This window comes from Eleutherodactylus coqui, chromosome 10 (assembly GCF_035609145.1).
Source record: "Eleutherodactylus coqui strain aEleCoq1 chromosome 10, aEleCoq1.hap1, whole genome shotgun sequence".
Lineage (NCBI taxonomy): Eukaryota > Metazoa > Chordata > Amphibia > Anura > Eleutherodactylidae > Eleutherodactylus > Eleutherodactylus coqui.
Window position 1 is genome coordinate 5,968,094 of NC_089846.1, and position 14,483 is coordinate 5,982,576.

A 14,483-nucleotide genomic window follows, 5' to 3' on the forward strand; every position below is an offset into this window, starting at 1 on the left:
CCCAGACACCCTCTAGCGAGTGCCGTGCGGGAGAGGCATCAGCTGACCAGCGGTGCTGCGCTCACTAGAGACCGCCAGGGTGCGCCGACAGCGTCAAGACTTCAGAGGTGAGGGGGGGCAACGGATCATCTCTGACTGTTTAGGATGACAAATGACTGTTTAGGATATGGAATTTGTCGCAGAAATTCCGAAGCATATCCTCCGCGCCGAAATATGCCCCTAAGGGCGCGTCCACAAGGAGCGAAAATGTTACAATATTTTACAGTTACATGTACAGGTCTTCAGGAAATGTCAGCCAGACGCTGCAGAGAAATCCAGTGAACCCATCCTCAACGTGCATGTGGGTCGGGGGTCACCGTGTAAGAAGGGTCGTTCATCTCTCCCAAGAACAGCACCCCCCCCCCCCCCACCTCACCTCACCCTGAATGGAGATCCCCATTGCCATCAGTCCAGTATGGCTCCAGCCCCCCCTGACGGGTCGGACCGTTGCAGACGAGGCGCAACCAGCTATTTGTTTTCCTTTTAATTCTACATGCATAATATTTCAGATCTCCACAGACCAGACTTTATGCATTCAGATGGATTGTGCCTCGTTCCAGCAGAGCTAGAAAAAAAAAAATGGCGAAACGCCGTTCCAAAAGCCGCTGGCGTTGGGACTAAAACATTATAAAACAAGAAAAAGAACGACTGTACAGTAAACTTTACAAACAACATAAATTACAAGCCCCCCGGCGGAGCCTTCACAGTAGTCCGTAATACTGGGATGGAGGGTCCCGCTCCTTGTAGAGTCACTTCCAGGCGCGGGGTCCGAGCCCCACACCCACTCAAGCCTCACAGGATTATCTTCAGTGCCTCTGGCGTCCATGACCAGTTATTTGTATGTGTGCGAAGAACACAACATCCCGGCCTCCATGTACAAAAAAAATGGAGCATGTACAGCAAACGAAGAGCTGCGCCAACGGAGTCACCGCTCGGGGTCCGGCTCGCAGTGCATAATCCGGATCTTCTCGGAACAGTGTTTTTTGTGAGCGGGCCAGTCTTTCTGTTGGCATTGGGTACCGCAGTATCTCGCTAGCTGGCATCTACCACATATATTAAATTCACGTAGCTGCAAAACACAAAAAAAGAAAATCTTGAAGGTAATTCGAATCGACACCCCAGGGGAGGATTAGAGATCTCAGACAGGAGTTAAAAAATAACATGGCTGACCATGATAGCGCCACTTTGGGCAATGGGCTGTGTCTGGTATTGCATTCACCTGGAAGGGGTTGAGCTGCAATACCAGGTACAGCCATTGATAAGGGCGGCGCTGTTTGTACACAAGAGCAGGGGGCCGTATGTACCTGTTTCTCTATCATAGTACATGGAGGGTAGTGACATTCGTAGTAAGTACAGGAATTCTCTTCCTCTCGCACGACTTCTCCGTTAGCGTTGTAGCAGCGGGTGACGTTCAGCAACGGAAACAAGTCTTCGATTGGGTCAGTGGGGAGCTGCTGTATCGCCAGCCAGTAGAGGGACTGTTCCCTGAAGAGGAAGAAGAGACCATCAGCCACGTCTTATGTACTTGAGGGCAGGAGCTAGGGGGCGCTACTTCAACATGTTTGGCTGTTGCTGCTAACATCTGAAGGCACATTTACACGCAACGATAATCTTTCAAAAGACGGAAAGATTTTGCGATCTAGTCGCATAACGTGTTGGACACTAAAGCCCCGTTTACACACACAGATCAGCACTGAAAATTCGTCAAACTGACAGTTTTGAGCAATTATTTTGCGTAGGCACTAATGGACTAATCAGCCGTTTAGTACTTCATTGCATATATTTAGAGAACAGCGGGTGGTCTGTTCTCTAAATACATCGCTTTTGTTCTCCAGCAGGACAGCAACTGAAAGAATGTCATCAGCGCTGCCGTGGAGAATTCAGAGTGCGGTCCGTCTTATCAGGGATGACGGATTTTAAGCTGAACTGAACTCAGCGAAGGACGAAAAGTGCGCGATGATCACACATTTACGAGCAACGATTATCGCTCACAAGATGGCTTTTGAGTGAATTTTGAGAGCTCATCGTTGTGTGTAAATGTACTGTAACACTTTATTATCTTCATTTGCATTTAAAAGGGCCTCCACCAGCTGTTTGCAGAGCCCAGTGTGTGATTAATCACATGCCCAGCTGTGCGCACAGCTGCATTGTTCTCCTTGTGGAAAATTCCAATGAAAACATGTCTCCCAGAAAATAAGACCTACCCCAATTTTTGAAAAGGGGTTTGAGAGCTTGAAATATAAGCCCTCGCCCAAAAATAAACCCTAGCTACACTACATGGAGAAAAAAAACAAAAAAAACAGTGATACTCACATAGCAGATGTTGTCCGAGTCTTTGGCGCTGCGGCAGGCCTTCGTGTAGTCCTGAATGCTAACAGAGCATTCTTTCCCGGGTAATGAGGCTTGAATACCCCCGCCTCCAGTAAGCGATTGCTCTGAGTGGATCACGAGCGCTGTGGCTCAGCCAATTAGAGCTAGCGCTCTATGAAGCACTCACAGCCGTTCAGTGAATGCCATCATTCATCAAGTGCTGGCACTGATTGGATCACGAGCGCCGCTCAGAGCAATCGCTTACTAAGGCGGGGTATTCAAGCCTCATTACCAGGAAGAGAATGCTCTGTCACCGCTGAAGACTACATGGAAGCCTGCCAAAAACCAGCGCAAGGGACCAGAGCGCTGCCTGCTAGGTCAGTACTAAGACACCCCCTGAAAATAAGACACCACCTCTTTGGAGCAAAAATTAATACAGTGACTTATTTTCAGGTGAACACAGCATCGCTCATTTCCGGTCGTTTGAACTAATTTTGAGCGATAATCGTTACGTGTAAATGGGTCTTAGTACAGAGGACCAAATTACTTATCCTGTACTGCTCCTGAATTACATCCTGTATTATACCCCAGAGCTGCACTCACTATTCTGTTGGTGGAGTCACAGTGTACATACATTACTTATCCTGTACTGACCCTGAGTTACATCCTGTATTATACTCCAGAGCTGCACTCACTATTCTGCTGGTGGAGTCACTGTGTACATACACTACTTATCCTGTACTGACCCTGAGTTACATCCTGTATTATACTCCAGAGCTGCACTCACTATTCTGCTGGTGGAGTCACTGTGTACATACATTACTTATCCTGTACTGACCCTGAGTTACATCCTGTATTATACTCCAGAGCTGCACTCACTATTCTGCTGGTGGAGTCACTGTGTACATACATTACTTATCCTGTACTGCTCCTGAGTTACATCCTGTATTATACCCCAGAGCTGCACTCACTATTCTGCTGGTGTAGTCACTGTGTAGATACATTACTTATCCTGTACTGATCCTGAGTTACATCCTGTATTATACTCCAGAGCTGCACTCACTATTCTGCTGGTGGAGTCACTGTGTACATACATTACTTATCCTGTACTGACCCCGAGTTACATCCTGTATTATACTCCAGAGCTGCACTCACTATTCTGCTGGTGGAGTCACTGTGTACATACATTACTTATCCTGTACTAACCCTGAGTTACATCCTGTATTATACTCCAGAGCTGCACTCACTATTCTGCTGGTGGAGTCACTGTGTACATACATTACTTATCCTGTACTGCTCCTGAGTTACATCCTGTATTATACCCCAGAGCTGCACTCACTATTCTGCTGGTGGAGTCACTGTGTACATACATTACTTATCCTGTACTGCTCCTGAGTTACATCCTGTATTATACTCCAGAGCTGCACTCACTATTCTGCTGGTGGAGTCACTGTGTACATACATTACTTATCCTGTACTGCTCCTGAGTTACATCCTGTATTATACTCCAGAGCTGCACTCACTATTCTGCTGGTGGAGTCACTGTGTACAAACATTACTTATCCTGTACTGATCCTGAGTTACATCCTGTATTATACTCCAGAGCTGCACTCACTATTCTGCTGGTGGAGTCACTGTGTACATACATTACATTGCAGCGGTCTGCTACCCCTGACCCTACAGGAGTCACAGTACTACTCCATGCTATTAGTGCATGCTGAGAGTTGTAGTCTCACAACAGATGTAGAGTCCCCAGTTGCATACCACAGTGGGGTACATCCTGCCTGTCACTACCTCTGCTTGCTTGACACCTCTTCCACTTCAGGTTTCCAGCCCCAGGGGACCAACTGCAGGTTGTCTAATCTGTTATCCACAGTGATGCCGTTGAGGTGCAGGACCTGGAAGCCGTGAGCGATGCCTCCTTTATGCCGCTGCCTAAAAGGGAGGATAGGGTTAAAAAATGGCGAATGGTGAGTAATGTAACTGAAAAGCCGGAGTCTGCAGGCCCGCTGGCATGGTGGCGTTGGGGAGGGGGGCACTTACCACAGCAGCTCATGCAGCAGCCGCCCTGACCCTCTCCCCTTGTACTTGTCAAAGGCGTAGGCAAAGATCTTCGCGCCATTCCCATCAGCGTCCACTTCCATCCGCGCCTGGGGGAGGGGAGAGGAAACGTAAAATTAGCCAAGTATCAGGCTCCGCCCTCCATGACGTCCATTTATCCCAGCGTCCTGATTGGACGCTCTCTTTAACCGCCACATCAATGACTACTATAAAACCGCTTACCTCGAAGGAGTAGTTGTCCACCAGCGGGATGTCCTGCTCGTCGATCAGCGTGTACTTTATCTGCGAAGAGGAGAAAAAGCGCCAGATTAACGTGCGGCACGTTCTGCTGCAACCGGTGGACAACGGGTTTCAAAGCCTCATCATGTGAAAGATCTCTGCTTGCTGTCAGTGATTGGTAACGTTCTTACTCCCACCTGTAAACTGATCCCAAGGCTCGTCCGCATGGGTGGCCGATCCGTGCCAGAGACCCCCAACGTGGATCGGACATTTAATCTGCGTCTCCACCACGGAGTTCTGGCGCCAATGTGCGTGCAGGGTGGGGTACGCAATAGGACAGATGTGGGCGTGGCCACCGACGCGGCTTTCGCAACAAGTACTGGGTCGACGCAACAGATTTCCACAGAGTTCCACTGCTGCCGAGTCTGATGCAAGATTTGGCGTGAAATCTGCGCCAAAAATATTGGCTGTGAGCCCGTCCCGATGCTTGTCACAGCGGAGGGCCAGACAATCCGTTACAATGTAGCAGTCTGGAGGATTCTCTGCACTGGATACAAATGTAACATGGTTAACCCCTTAGTGACCGCAATACACCCTTGACTGACCTCCCTGAGGAACCTTTCACAGCGGCGGCGAGGAGTAGGTGGTCCCTGACATCCGCACGTTATTAGGGGGGCGGAAGAGTCCAACCTGTGTGACAGGTCCCTATTGGGCTTCATACGTGCACTGAACACGGACAGCGGGGCTCCTGCTCTAACCGCCAGGAACTGAGACCCCAGCATGCGAGCAGATGATAGGAAGAGGACTGCTTCTCTCAGCCATTGCACCCCGCAACACATTATATGTCCCCCAGAGTGCGGCCAGTAACATCTCCACCACATTATATGTCCCCCAGAGTGCGGCCAGTAACATCTCCAACACATTATATGTCCCCCAGAGTGCGGCCAGTAACATCTCCAACACATTATATGTCCCCCAGAGTGCGGCCAGTAACATCTCCAACACATTATATGTCCCCCAGAGTGCAGCCAGTAACATCTACAACACATTATATGTCCCCCAGAGTGCAACCAGTAACATCTCCAACACATTATATGTCCCCCAGAGTGCAGCCAGTAACATCTCCAACACATTATATGTCCCCCAGAGTGCGGCCAGTAACATCTCCAACACATTATATGTCCCCCAGAGTGCGGCCAGTAATATCTCCAACACATTATATGTCCCCCAGAGTGCGGCCAGTAACATCTCCAACACATTATATGTCCCCCAGAGTGCGGCCAGTAACATCTCCAACACATTATATGTCCCCCAGAGTGCAGCCAGTAACATCTCCAACACATTATATGTCCCCCAGAGTGCGGCCAGTAACATCTCCAACACATTATATGTCCCCCAGAGTGCGGCCAGTAACATCTCCAACACATTATATGTCCCCCAGAGTGCAGCCAGTAACATCTCCAACACATTATATGTCCCCCAGAGTGCGGCCAGTAACATCTCCAACACATTATATGTCCCCCAGAGTGCGGCCAGTAATATCTCCAACACATTATATGTCCCCCAGAGTGCGGCCAGTAACATCTCCAACACATTATATGTCCCCCAGAGTGCGGCCAGTAACATCTCCAACACATTATATGTCCCCCAGAGTGCAGCCAGTAACATCTCCAACACATTATATGTCCCCCAGAGTGCGGCCAGTAACATCTCCAACACATTATATGTCCCCCAGAGTGCGGCCAGTAACATCTCCAACACATTATATGTCCCCCAGAGTGCAGCCAGTAACATCTCCAACACATTATATGTCCCCCAGAGTGCGGCCAGTAACATCTCCAACACATTATATGTCCCCCAGAGTGCGGCCAGTAATATCTCCAACACATTATATGTCCCCCAGAGTGCGGCCAGTAACATCTCCAACACATTATATGTCCCCCAGAGTGCGGCCAGTAACATCTCCAACACATTATATGTCCCCCAGAGTGCAGCCAGTAACATCTCCAACACATTATATGTCCCCCAGAGTGCGGCCAGTAACATCTCCAACACATTATATGTCCCCCAGAGTGCGGCCAGTAACATCTCCAACACATTATATGTCCCCCAGAGTGCAGCCAGTAACATCTCCAACACATTATATGTCCCCCAGAGTGCGGCCACTAACATCTCCCCTTCATGCTGCTGTCCGATTGGCCAGTGCTGATTGTGATACCAGAGATCATTCTACAGTTGTATTCACAAGACATTATGGAGCACACAAAGTCCCCGCCAGAATCCGCCCGTGTGACCGCGGTTAGTTGGCGACACGTACGAGGATTATGAAGTCCTGCTAATAGTAAAGCGAAATTCCGTCACACAAAACAAAGTGACGTCACTTTTTTTAAATTTCCAACCCGCGTTGTGGCGCCCCCCCGGTAACGTCTCCCAATACAAATCAATCGGCCGCGTATTTTCGAGTTGATTACAGGCCAGAAACGCCGTGTGAACACAGGGAGCCTGGGGGCTGGCCTATCAGAGGGACAATGGCGCAGAGTACAGCCCCTCCCCCTCTGTTCCCGGGACTTGAGCGTCACTTTAATTATTTCACCTGGAAGTTTTCCTCCTCTGATATTCAGTGACAGCAAGCAGAGATCTTGAAAATGCAAAAAAAAAAAAAAAACGCGGTGCGTTTATTGCCGCTGCTGCACTTTATGGCGCCAATTAATTCACACAAATATCAACTATTGATTTGTGCGAGAAAGAACAGAGGCTCCGCGTACAGAGCTGCGCCAAAGTTATCCTCGCCGTGCGACGCTGCAGACATTTGTCGTACTTTAAATCGGATGGGGGGGGGGAACCCTCGATGAGACCCCGCCCCCCACGGGCGTCACTGGACGTTTACGAGGACTCGGGTGCCGGCAGTCAGACTGTGTGACAAAGGTGGCGGCGGGGCGGACCCGCCCAGCGTGGGAACAACCTGCAGCTCTTACACAATCCAGCACCGCCCAGTCAGCGAGAGGTTAACCAGGGACAGTGAAGGAGAGCCGCAGCTCAGCATGATGGGAGTTGTAGTAGGAGCGCGGCCGGGGGTTGGGGAGGTTACTGCTACTGCTCACTGTTAGCAGCCACTAGGAATACCTGCAGGCCGAAGAACAAGGTCATGCACACGGACCACACACATTTCCGTCCATGAAGACCGCGTGTTCACGGACCCCAATACGCACATTCCACGCGCGTCACGAACCCCCCAAGATTTTACGCGTCAATACGCTCCGTTTTTTTTTTTTCACGCCTGTTCAAAACGCGGACTGAACGTCCCAATGTAAACCAGCGGGGATTCAGCGCTGCGCGTTACGGAGCGTCTGCGCCGGAGGAAGTGCGTCCTTACACGGAGCGCCAAATAATCTGTTTAGTATACAGACGCTGCGCTTTCTGGTACTTATTCTGTTTTATGGTCTCCGTGGTTACAGGCGTTATAAACAGGTCGCACGGACGTCACGGGAGCCGCATTCGTGTTATCAGCGCAGCCGCGGAAAGCGATATTCGCCAGAAAAACGGCTTCTTTACTCTGAATATATTAAGCTAAAAAAATGGCGGTGTGAACGTATTCGGATCCGCGGCTTCATCACCGCGCAATTTATGTTCAAAATTTTTGGGGGTTAAAATAAGAATTAAAATTTAAAAAAAATTCGTAAAAAATGTTGGCGCGAATACGGGCTAACGAACAGCGACAAGACAGCAGCGACACGGCCAAGACGATGGAAAGTCACTGAAGAGCCGCCATGTTCTGTTTCGGGACAGAAACGTTTCCGCTTTTTTTCCTTGCCCGTTTAGCGAATCCATTTTTAATAGAACTTTCGAAAAAAGAGAAAAGACGCAAAACGGATCCGTTCATGTCTGTAGACAGCAGGTAACAATGGCCTCCGCGTCGGACGCGTTCGCATGTGGCAGAGTTGGTTCGTGTTTTCTGCGCCACGAGTGCGGATCTGGACAACTGAAAGAGCTGAAATCATCTGTGGATCCGCGTCACAAACCACGATAAATGGCGCAGATTGCGAGGCGGATGAGCGCCGGCCTACCCGCGTGTGAACAAACACGAGATTGCGTTTTGCCATCTACTGAATAAGAGCGGGGAGAGAATTCGCTGGGTGAGAGACCGCCGACACCGCGGACTTGTCAGGGCTAACGGGCGGCAGCGTGAGGATTTGGGTTTCCCGGTATTTTCAGAGTCCTGGGGGCGGAGTCTGCGCTCTGGGGCCCCCGCTGCACATCAGGCACTGAGGGCCAATTCCTGCCGCTGTAAATAACCACCATGCAGTACCGGACGCGGCCGTCAGATGGCGCTGTGACACCAGCCCACTCACCGACAGCGGCTGGGCGCCCCCCAGTGGCCGTTCTACATGCCGTTTCCACAGGCAGCACGCCGGTCAGGAGGCGGAGTCATGCAGACTCCTCCCCGCGGCGGGTGTGTCCGCACGAGACCTACGATATCACCGTCAAACTAAGGCTCCACGAACCGACCCCCGAGACCCTGCTGCCGGGCGCCCCCTCCCCGGCTCTCACCTTGCCGGCCACCCGGCCGAGGCGCACGATGCCGAGCTTGAAGTCAGTCATGGCCGGTGGAGGGAGTGACACGCGCTGATGCTGCCGCCGTGACGTCACGTCTCCTGATGACGAAGCGCCTCCCACTTGGCCGGTAACGACCACCGGTGACGTGAGGGATCGACCGACCGGGCTCACCCCGACGCCACACGAGGGAGACCTGGGATGCCACGCACCGCCTCTCCCCCTGCCGCGCTCGCAGGCGACACCCAGAAGGGGCGGGGTGTGGGCGGGGCGAGGTCCGCAGCGGACCAATCCGAGAAGGCAGCGAACGAAAGGCTACGGAGGGCAGCCGGGATATGCGAACCAATCAGAGCACACAGTGGGCGGGGCGGTCGCCTTCTTTTGACGCAAGGATAGGAAGAGGCGGGCCAATCTTGAAGGTGACGTCAATTTCGCGGGAAAATGGTTTGTTGTGCGCCAGCGAGTGACGTCACCGCAGAGGAACAGGTGTCGTGATTTAAAGGGCCAGTACACACAACGCTGGCGGCAGCATGGCAGTGTGACACTACAACGCTCACCGGGCACAGCAGGCCAGTAGTGCTTGTTCACGGCATCTGGGTAGTCACAGGCTGTCTGAGCAGCTGCTGAGAGCTGGAGATCATTAACCCTTTCCTTCCTTTCTTCTCTCTCTACTTTCCAAAAATCATAACTTTTTTCCCCAGTTGCTACATGGGTTGTTTTTTGGGGGGCAAGTTGTATTTCTTACTGATATTGTTTAACCCCTTAAGTACCTTTTTTTTTTTTCTGTTTTTTTTTTTTCCCTTTCCATTTTTGTTTTTTCCACCTTGGTCAAAAACCCTCCCCCCTCCGTTATTTATCATGGTGGTGGATGGCGGCGGGTCGTTCTCTGCGGGGCGAGTTGTATATTCTGTAGTTCTATATAATGTACTGAAAAACTGTAAAAACTCTTAGTCGATCTTTCGTCCCATCTTCTTGCGCACAAACTGCAATAAAAGTGGCCTGATAACTTTATTCTGCGGTCGGTGCGATTACTGCCGGACCGAACTTGTAGAGTTTGTTTTTTTGGTACTTGTATTTTTCCAGATATTTAATGCTATAAAATTATCTCTTGCCATAACTTTATTTGTCGTTGACGCAGTTGTGCGCGGCTCACTTCTTTGCGGGACGTCTTGTAGTTTGCTTTTGTACCATTCTGGAGTACATACAACTTTTTGATTGCTTTTTTTTTTTTTTTTTTACTTTTCTTAGAGAGACGGCGACCAAAACCAGCGCCATTCTGGCGTTCTTTACTTCTGTTTCTCGTACGACGTACGCCATGCGGGGTAAATAATGCGTTACGTTGATGGATCGCACTTTTACGGACGCAAAAGAAGCTATTTTAATGGATGAGGCTTCCTCCACCTCTGCTGCACCTTATAACAGGCATTCTGCCATGACAGCCCGGGGGCCTTCAGAAGACCTGCAGCTGTTATTATACTCACACAGCTCCCTGCAGTCTCATGGCGGGGGCTGTATGGGACCCCAAACCATCGGCCAGGGGATTTAAATGCTGCTGTCAGAATTGGCTGCGTCATTTAACGGGTTAACGGCTCCGATGAGCTCCCAAGAGCTCTCATTGGCGTCTATAAGAGCTTCTATTGCCTCAGTCAGCAGTCAAAGGAGGGGAAGAGACTTTAGCAGCTCTAGCGGAATTCCAGGCTCTGCCCGTCTGTCTGAATGGGCGAGGAAACAGGAGATTTAGCCACAACTTGATCACGGCTTTCTCTCTTTCATGCGGTTTTCGGCCGCGATGTGGGCAGAGAGTATCAGACAGAGAGTAGGGAGCAGAGAGTGGTGGGTAGACAGTGGCGGGCAAAGAGTAGGGAGCAGAGAGTGGTGGGTAGACAGTGGCGGGTAGACAGTGGCAGACAGAGAGTAGGGAGCAGAGAGTGGTGGGTAGACAGTGGCAGAGAGAGTAGGGAGCAGAGAGTGGTGGGTAGACAGTGGCAGACAGTAGGGAGCAGAGAGTGGTGGGTAGACAGTGGCAGACAGACAGAAGGGAGCAGAGAGTGGTGGGTAGACAGTGGCAGACAGAGAGTAGAGAGCAGAGAGTGGTGGGTAGACAGTGGCAGACAGTAGGGAGCAGAGAGTGGTGGGTAGACAGTGGCAGACAAAGAGTAGGGAGCAGAGAGTGGTGGGTAAACAGTGGCAGACAGTAGGGAGCAGAGAGTGGCAGACAGTAGAGAGCAGAGTGGTGGGTAGACAGTGGCAGACAGAGAATAGGGAGCAGAGAGTGGTGGGTAGACAGTGGCAGACAGAGAATAGGGAGCAGAGAGTGGTGGGTAGACAGTGGTAGACAGAGTAGGGAGCAGAGAGTGGGGGGTAGACTGGCAGACAGTAGGGAGCAGAGAGTGGTGGGTAGACAGTGGCAGACAGAGCGTAGGGAGCAGAGAGTGGCAGACAGAGTGTAGGGAGCAGAGAGTGGTGGGTGAACAGTGGCAGACAGAGTGGTGGGTAGACAGTGGCAGACAGAGAGTAGGGAGCAGAGAGTGGCAGACAGAGAGTAGGGAGCAGAGAGTAGGGAGCAGAGAGTGGCAGACAGAGAGTAGGGAGCAGAGAGTGGTGGGTAGACAGTGGCAGACAGAGAGTAGGGAGCAGAGAGTGGTGGGTAGACAGTGGCAGACAGAGAGTAGGGAGCAGAGAGTGGTGGGTAGAAAGTGGCAGACAAAGTAGGGAGCAGAGAGTGGTGGGTATAAAGTGGCAGACAGAGTAGGGAGCAGAGAGTGGTGGGTAGACAGTGGCAGACAGAGTAGGGAGCAGAGAGTGGTGGGTAGACAGTGGCAGACAGAGAGTAGGGAGCAGAGAGTGGCAGACAGAGAGAAGGGAGCAGAGAGTGGTGGGTAGACAGTGGCAGACAGAGTAGAGAGCAGAGAGTGGTGGGTAGACAGTGGCAGACAGTAGGGAGCAGAGAGTGGTGGGTAGACAGTGGCAGACAGAGAGTAGGGAGCAGAGAGTGGTGGGTAGACAGTGGCAGACAGAGAGTAGGGAGCAGAGAGTGGTGGGTAGAAAGTGGCAGACAGAGAGTGGTGGGTAGAAAGTGGCAGACAGGGTTGGGAGCAGAGAGTGGTGGGTAGACAGTGGCAGAGTAGGGAGCAGAGAGTGGTGGGTAGACAGTGGCAGACAGAGTAGGGAGCAGAGAGTGGTGGGTAGACAGTGGCAGACAGAGTAGGGAGCAGAGAGTGGCAGACAGAGAGTAGGGAGCAGAGAGTGGTGGGTAGACAGTGGCAGACAGAAGGGAGCAGAGAGTGGTGGGTAGACAGTGGCAGACAGAGAGTAGAGAGCAGAGAGTGGTGGGTAGACAGTGGCAGACAGTAGGGAGCAGAGAGTGGTGGGTAGACAGTGGCAGACAAAGAGTAGGGAGCAGAGAGTGGTGGGTAAACAGTGGCAGACAGTAGGGAGCAGAGAGTGGCAGACAGTAGAGAGCAGAGTGGTGGGTAGACAGTGGCAGACAGAGTAGGGAGCAGAGAGTGGTGGGTAGAAAGTGGCAGACAGGGTAGGGAGCAGAGAGTGGTGGGTAGACAGTGGCAGACAGAGTAGGGAGCAGAGAGTGGTGGGTAGACAGTGGCAGACAGAGAGTAGGGAGCAGAGAGTGGTGGGTAGAAAGTGGCAGAAAGAGAGTAGGGAGCAGAGAGTGGTGGGTAGACAGTGGCAGACAGAGAGTAGGGAGCAGAGAGTGGTGGGTAGACTGGCAGACAAAGAGTGGGGAGCAGAGAGTGGTGGGTAGACAGTGGCAGACAGAGAGTAGTGAGCAGAGAGTGGCAGACAGAGTAGGGAGCAGAGAGTGGTGGGTAGACAGTGGCAGACAGAGAGTAGGGAGCAGAGAGTGGTGGGTAGACAGTGGCAGACAGTAGGGAGCAGAGAGTGGTGGGTAGACAGTGGCAGACAAAGAGTAGGGAGCAGAGAGTGGTGGGTAGACAGTGGCAGACAGTAGGGAGCAGAGAGTGGCAGACAGAGAGTAGGGAGCAGAGAGTGGTGGGTAGACAGTGGCAGACAGAGAGTAGGGAGCAGAGAGTGGTGGGTAGACAGTGGCAGACAGAGAGTAGGGAGCAGAGAGTGGTGGGTAGAAAATGGCAGACAGAGAGTAGGGAGCAGAGAGTGGTGGGTAGAAAGTGGCAGACAGGGTAGGGAGCAGAGAGTGGTGGGTAGACAGTAGCAGACAGAGTAGGGAGCAGAGAGTGGTGGGTAGACAGTGGCAGACGGAGAGTGGGGAGCAGAGAGTGGTGGGTAGACAGTGGCAGACAGAGAGTGGGGAGCAGAGAGTGGTGGGTAGACAGTGGCAGACAGAGAGTAGGGAGCAGAGAGTGGTGGGTAGACAGTGGCAGACAGAAAGTAGGTAGCAGAGAGTGGTGGGTAGACAGTGGCAGACAGAGTAGGGAGCAGAGAGTGGCGGACACATAGCATAAAGAAAGACCGCATTAATATAACAACAACGAAAATAACAGAAGAACAAACAACTGCAGAGCAATATAACCGTATTCACCGGGTGCGATAAGGGGGAATAATAACCCTGGGGGGCGTAATATGTCCAAAGATCAGCTGAAAAATGCCAATAATTTACTCTCAGAATAGAATCCAAGAAGAATCCCTGTCTTATATAATGGTTACCGACAGAGCAGACCGTCCGGCCTTGTAGCCGTGGAGCGCTGACGATGGCTGCCGGTCACGGGGCTATAGACAAATCCTCAGTACAAGGGCTTATATCCAGGGGTGTAAAACCGCACAAGACTGCCTCGCCGTTTTACACATACAAAGCCGGCAGAGACCGCGTATCAGCTGCGTCCGCATTGTGCGTGTCCTGGAACCCGACGACATGCGCAGTGGGATTCTTAATTTTTTGATGTGTTTTGGAGTTCTGATCTCCCGCAATGCCAGCGTAGGGGCAGCGTGCTTATATGGAGCCCATAGGAGAGCTCTGTACCATCCGCAGACAACTGGTGCATGCTGGGATTTATGTAAACGCTGTGTCCGCACGCCGGTGGGCCTGAAGGAATGAGCGTCCACTGATCGCATCGCCTCCATTACTGCGTATCATGTGGTGAAAAAACGCCCGTGGACATGAGCCCTAATTTACAAACAAGGCAACCCAACCAATAAATGACCCCTATTGTAGGCAGATGGTAATGGCGTCTACTCCTCGGGGTACTGAGACCCTGTAATAACACGGTCACGGTCATGTGCCAATGGGAGCTTTATAATGGAACGCTCATTTCTCACTGACGGAATTGATAATTCACAGCGACACATAATCACTTGTCAGTCATGTG

General features: G+C 51.5%; 1 protein-coding gene across 1 annotated transcript; it reads right to left on the minus strand.

Annotated features, from left to right (window-relative positions):
* Positions 1-508: 508 nt before the first annotated feature.
* Positions 509-9,427, minus strand: ZMYND19 (zinc finger MYND-type containing 19). The gene is made up of 6 exons (XM_066580085.1): positions 9,178-9,427; positions 4,633-4,692; positions 4,393-4,499; positions 4,144-4,284; positions 1,344-1,524; positions 509-1,108 (listed from the first exon to the last, which is right to left on the minus strand). Exons 1-6 carry the CDS (start codon positions 9,226-9,228, stop codon positions 965-967), a joined length of 684 nt encoding a protein of 227 aa, XP_066436182.1. The 5' UTR covers positions 9,229-9,427; the 3' UTR covers positions 509-964.
* Between the last annotated feature and the right edge of the window lie 5,056 nt (positions 9,428-14,483).

Excerpts from the sequence above, each read along its gene's own strand:
- ZMYND19 (XM_066580085.1), bottom strand. The coding sequence starts at position 9,228 with ATGACTGACTTCAAGCTCGGCATCGTGCGCCTCGGCCGGGTGGCCGGC. Across the intron at positions 4,693-9,177 it reads TCGGCCGGGTGGCCGGCAAG|ATAAAGTACACGCTGATCGA; the intron begins GTGAGAGCCGGG and ends TCCTCTTCGCAG. Across the intron at positions 1,525-4,143 it reads GAGGTGTCAAGCAAGCAGAG|GGAACAGTCCCTCTACTGGC; the intron begins GTAGTGACAGGC and ends CTTCCTCTTCAG.